This window comes from Habropoda laboriosa, unplaced genomic scaffold (assembly GCF_001263275.1).
Source record: "Habropoda laboriosa isolate 0110345459 unplaced genomic scaffold, ASM126327v1 scaffold65, whole genome shotgun sequence".
In the NCBI taxonomy this organism is placed as follows: Eukaryota; Metazoa; Arthropoda; class Insecta; order Hymenoptera; family Apidae; genus Habropoda; species Habropoda laboriosa.
The window spans coordinates 2656252-2659805 of NW_017100254.1; the positions used below are offsets into that span (position 1 = coordinate 2656252).

The following is a 3554-nucleotide window of genomic DNA, read 5'->3' on the forward strand; positions in this document are numbered from 1 at the left end:
AAAAAAAAAAAAGTAGAACCGGCACGAAATTCGGTATTTCGAAACCGCGTGAAAACCGGTTAAGCAAGGTTCCGCGAGTATAGGGAACGCGTAGTATAGTCCGGGGTGGTGGGTACTGGGCGCCAGGGGTCACCATAAATTTTGATAATACCAAAATTGTGACAGAACGAAGAAAAATCCCCGCGAGGCTGCGGTGTAAAGTGCGAATAAATCGTTGCGTGTGCTTTTGTCAACGAAGCATGAAAGGTTGGCCGCACAAAAGGTAAGAGAGAAAAGCAACTGGCCAGAGAGCGGGAGAGACAGAGTGAGAAAGAGTGCGCGGGAGAGAGAGTGATTAAAACCGATGAGGAGGGAGAGACGGAGACGCTGTAGGGTTGACCACGCGTCGCCTGGTTTTCAACCAACTCTCTCCCTCCCTCTCGCTCTCTCCAGTGGTGCGTGCATGCGTACATTTTTATCAATTATTAAGAACTCTGGTGCTTTTGCAACGGGTCACCGGTGGCGGTAAAGTTGTTTGTGTCGTTGTCGTTGGTGTATATCCCAGCGTAAACCAGTCCAGTTGCCGGCAATACCCATTGAGCTCTTTTTTTTTTTTCCTTTCTGATGCTCCTCCTCATCAACCCTCCTCCTCCATCCCCGTTTCCTCCGCCTCTGTCCTCTCGTTCTCCATTTGCGTCAAATCTTTTCTCTCGCTTTTTCCGTGTGCACCCCCTCCCTCTCTCTCCGCCGTCCTCCTTCACCCCTTTTGCCAGTCCTGTCCCGTAGACATTAATAACGGCCACGGCTAACCACCGTCAACCCCTTTTGCCCAGCGTTACCGTGTCCAGCCACGGAAAGTGCGAGAGTAATAATAAAATATACGAAATGTAGGCGAGCATCGTCGCCTACAGCCGCGCCGCGTCCCCGGCGCTCGTCCCGTTGAAAAACAAACACCGTGACGGCTTTTGGTGTATTTCTTCTTTATGCGCCGGCGCGCGAGGGCCGCACGACGATCATGAAAGATTAGGGTAATTTGCGTTGAATAACGGGCCACAGGCAGCGTCGACGAGACGTTAAATCGTGGAATAGGCGGAGAGGAGAGAGAGAGACGTGCGTGTCGATTTTAAGACACTCCTCCGTTTGTCCGTTCTCGAGTATATCGTAACTGGGCGATAATCCTTTCTTGACCCTTTGACTTGACACTCTCGTGCGATCGTTGACCGAAATAAAGAAATGAAATAAGGTGTTTACGGTAAGAGAAACGTAGGAGGCGTATATTTACGTCTTTCGTATGCACTGATAAGTCTGCGAGGGCGTATATGGTACGCCTTTCGTAGTCGGAATGGATAGAATTCTTACTTTGCAATTTACCAATAATGTGGAAAATTTGAGCCAAGTTGGCCACCCCAGTATTGTACACCTTCCCGCGTATGATCGAACAAGTAGTATAGCTGAGAAAGTGACGGGACAAGTAGCAGACGCGCGCTATTTATCAGACAGTAAGTACAGTAGTGTACGCATAAACGTCCGGATTTTTGCACACTTAAACGTCCGTCGCTATATTCCCACCAATCCTTGAAAATGGGACTTCGGAGTGGAGTTCGAGCGTGCCGAGTGAAACAAAGTAATTCGATGTCGGCTCCTGAATGTGAACAACTGACACTCAGACACATCTCCTCTCTTTTGTTTAGTTAAATTCGGTCCCGACTGCGGACGCTTATGTGTACACTACTGTAGTTTCAATATCTTTCCTAGCACTGAAGTGTTGTTTAGAATATCAAAAATTCGTGCAAAATTCGAGCCAAGTTCGTGATTCGAAAATTCCAACCCTCTTTATTGCACCAAGTTTCTCGACCAAGTGGTATAGGTCGAGATGGAGCGATCAGGCAAGTGGTATACTGTACTATTCATCGCCTGTGGAAATATAAAATGATCATATGGCACACTTTCCTGATAGCTATTCACCTATATAACGTTGTAAATGTTTGTTTCTACAGGGTTTACAACGAAACTGTGGAAATTCGAAAGGCAAGGTGGCATCCTGGCTCTACGAACGACTCTCATCTCCTAGTTCTGACACCGGAGAACACATTTCGGTAATTGCGAAACGCAGTTCTCCTCTAATAAACGCAATTTTCTTTATTTTTTTTTTTTGTACGATAGCTTTGTTTCAGTACGCAAAGTACGTAGATACAGTATTTCGTACTAAACACAGTTTCTCTTGATTCTTTTTCTAAAAATTGATTTTCACACGCAGCTTGTACGAATGCGAATTGGGCGATAAGCCGAAAGTGGTGAAATGCTGGAAGGTTGGCCGTGTACCGTTCAGTTCACCGTCGAAGATACCGGACTTCTCTTCGTTAGGGGACACAGCGGTGGACTTCGATTTTGCTACGCCTGCTCTCCGCAATCCGGAAATGTTCGCTAGCAGAAACGTTAATAAGGTACCGGTAGGACACATTGTCAAACATACACGGTTTGTATTGAATTCTAAAAATTATTCGCAGAACAACGTGGTCGATTGGAATCAAATTGAATGGCCAATTTTGGTACTCCGTGGAAATGGGGAGGTGCTTATTGTTCGTGGCAATGTCTTACACGGCGACAGGTATACACACTTGATATTAATCATTTTTCTAAACGATTCAGTAAACCACCAGTCATTTTTATTAGTTCGTAAAATTTGAAGAAATTGTGTTTTCCATCGAACGAAAATTTAGTTGGAAAAAGAAAGAAAAGATAGCTGGTACTGGAATTTTAATTGTACGATGAGATTGACACATTTTACACGTGTTTATTAATTTTCGGTTGAATCATGGAAGCCCAGTGGTGTCAGGAGCACTCTCTATGTATCCATCGGCCGAAGACAATTACGGAATAGACTCCTGTTCGATCATGTGCCTGCAGACCACCCCCCCAATAGTCGTTATTGCTATGTGTACCGGGAAGATTTATCACGCGATTTTGTTGAAGGAAGAACTGGCCGATAACGACGACGGCGGCGACAACGATAAAAAGGTGAGTGTGTTCTGTTTACTTTACAATTGAAGGGATAAAAAGTGATAGTTTTTCAAGGGAATATCATTAGGAAGCTTGACCGATATTTTCTGAAACGGGGTATTGTCCGAATTAAGAATGTAACCCTTTCGCTACGGCAAATTTTGATGTTGCAGAAATTTTTTTTTTGACCGTATCGTTTTAAAAGTTGTTTCGTTGAATTGAACGTGGAAGAGTGCAGAGGCTCCGATAGGCACAGTGCCTACAGGCGCGCCAATAGCCGGTGAAAGGGTTAAGAACATTGCCTTATATTCCCCATTATTTATAAAAGTTCAATGTGAAATAGCTGAAAGAATACGAATAACGAATTCTTCGTACTTGTTTTATAAGTTACAGACATGGTATGGATCCACTTATAATTTTCACACACCAGAGGAAGCGCTGTACGTTTATGAATGCGTTGAAATAGAGTTAGGTCTCTTTTTTACCGACAACGATGAAAAATATAATTGTCCTATACATCTTTGTTCTGACAAAGGCAACAAATCGAGGTAAGTTTTATTTTTTTTTTTTTTTTT

At 44.0% G+C, this 3554-nt stretch overlaps 1 protein-coding gene across 1 annotated transcript in view; it reads left to right on the forward strand.

Moving 5' to 3' along the window:
* LOC108572397 (nuclear pore complex protein Nup88) overlaps positions 1-3554 on the forward strand; it is a 78101-nt gene that overhangs the window by 72993 nt on the left and 1554 nt on the right. Inside the window, exons 3-7 of the mRNA XM_017934632.1 lie at positions 1977-2075; positions 2237-2423; positions 2487-2587; positions 2802-2997; positions 3373-3527. Of these exons, the coding sequence (XP_017790121.1) occupies positions 1977-2075; positions 2237-2423; positions 2487-2587; positions 2802-2997; positions 3373-3527 (738 nt within the window). The remainder of the gene's footprint in view (positions 1-1976; positions 2076-2236; positions 2424-2486; positions 2588-2801; positions 2998-3372; positions 3528-3554) is intronic.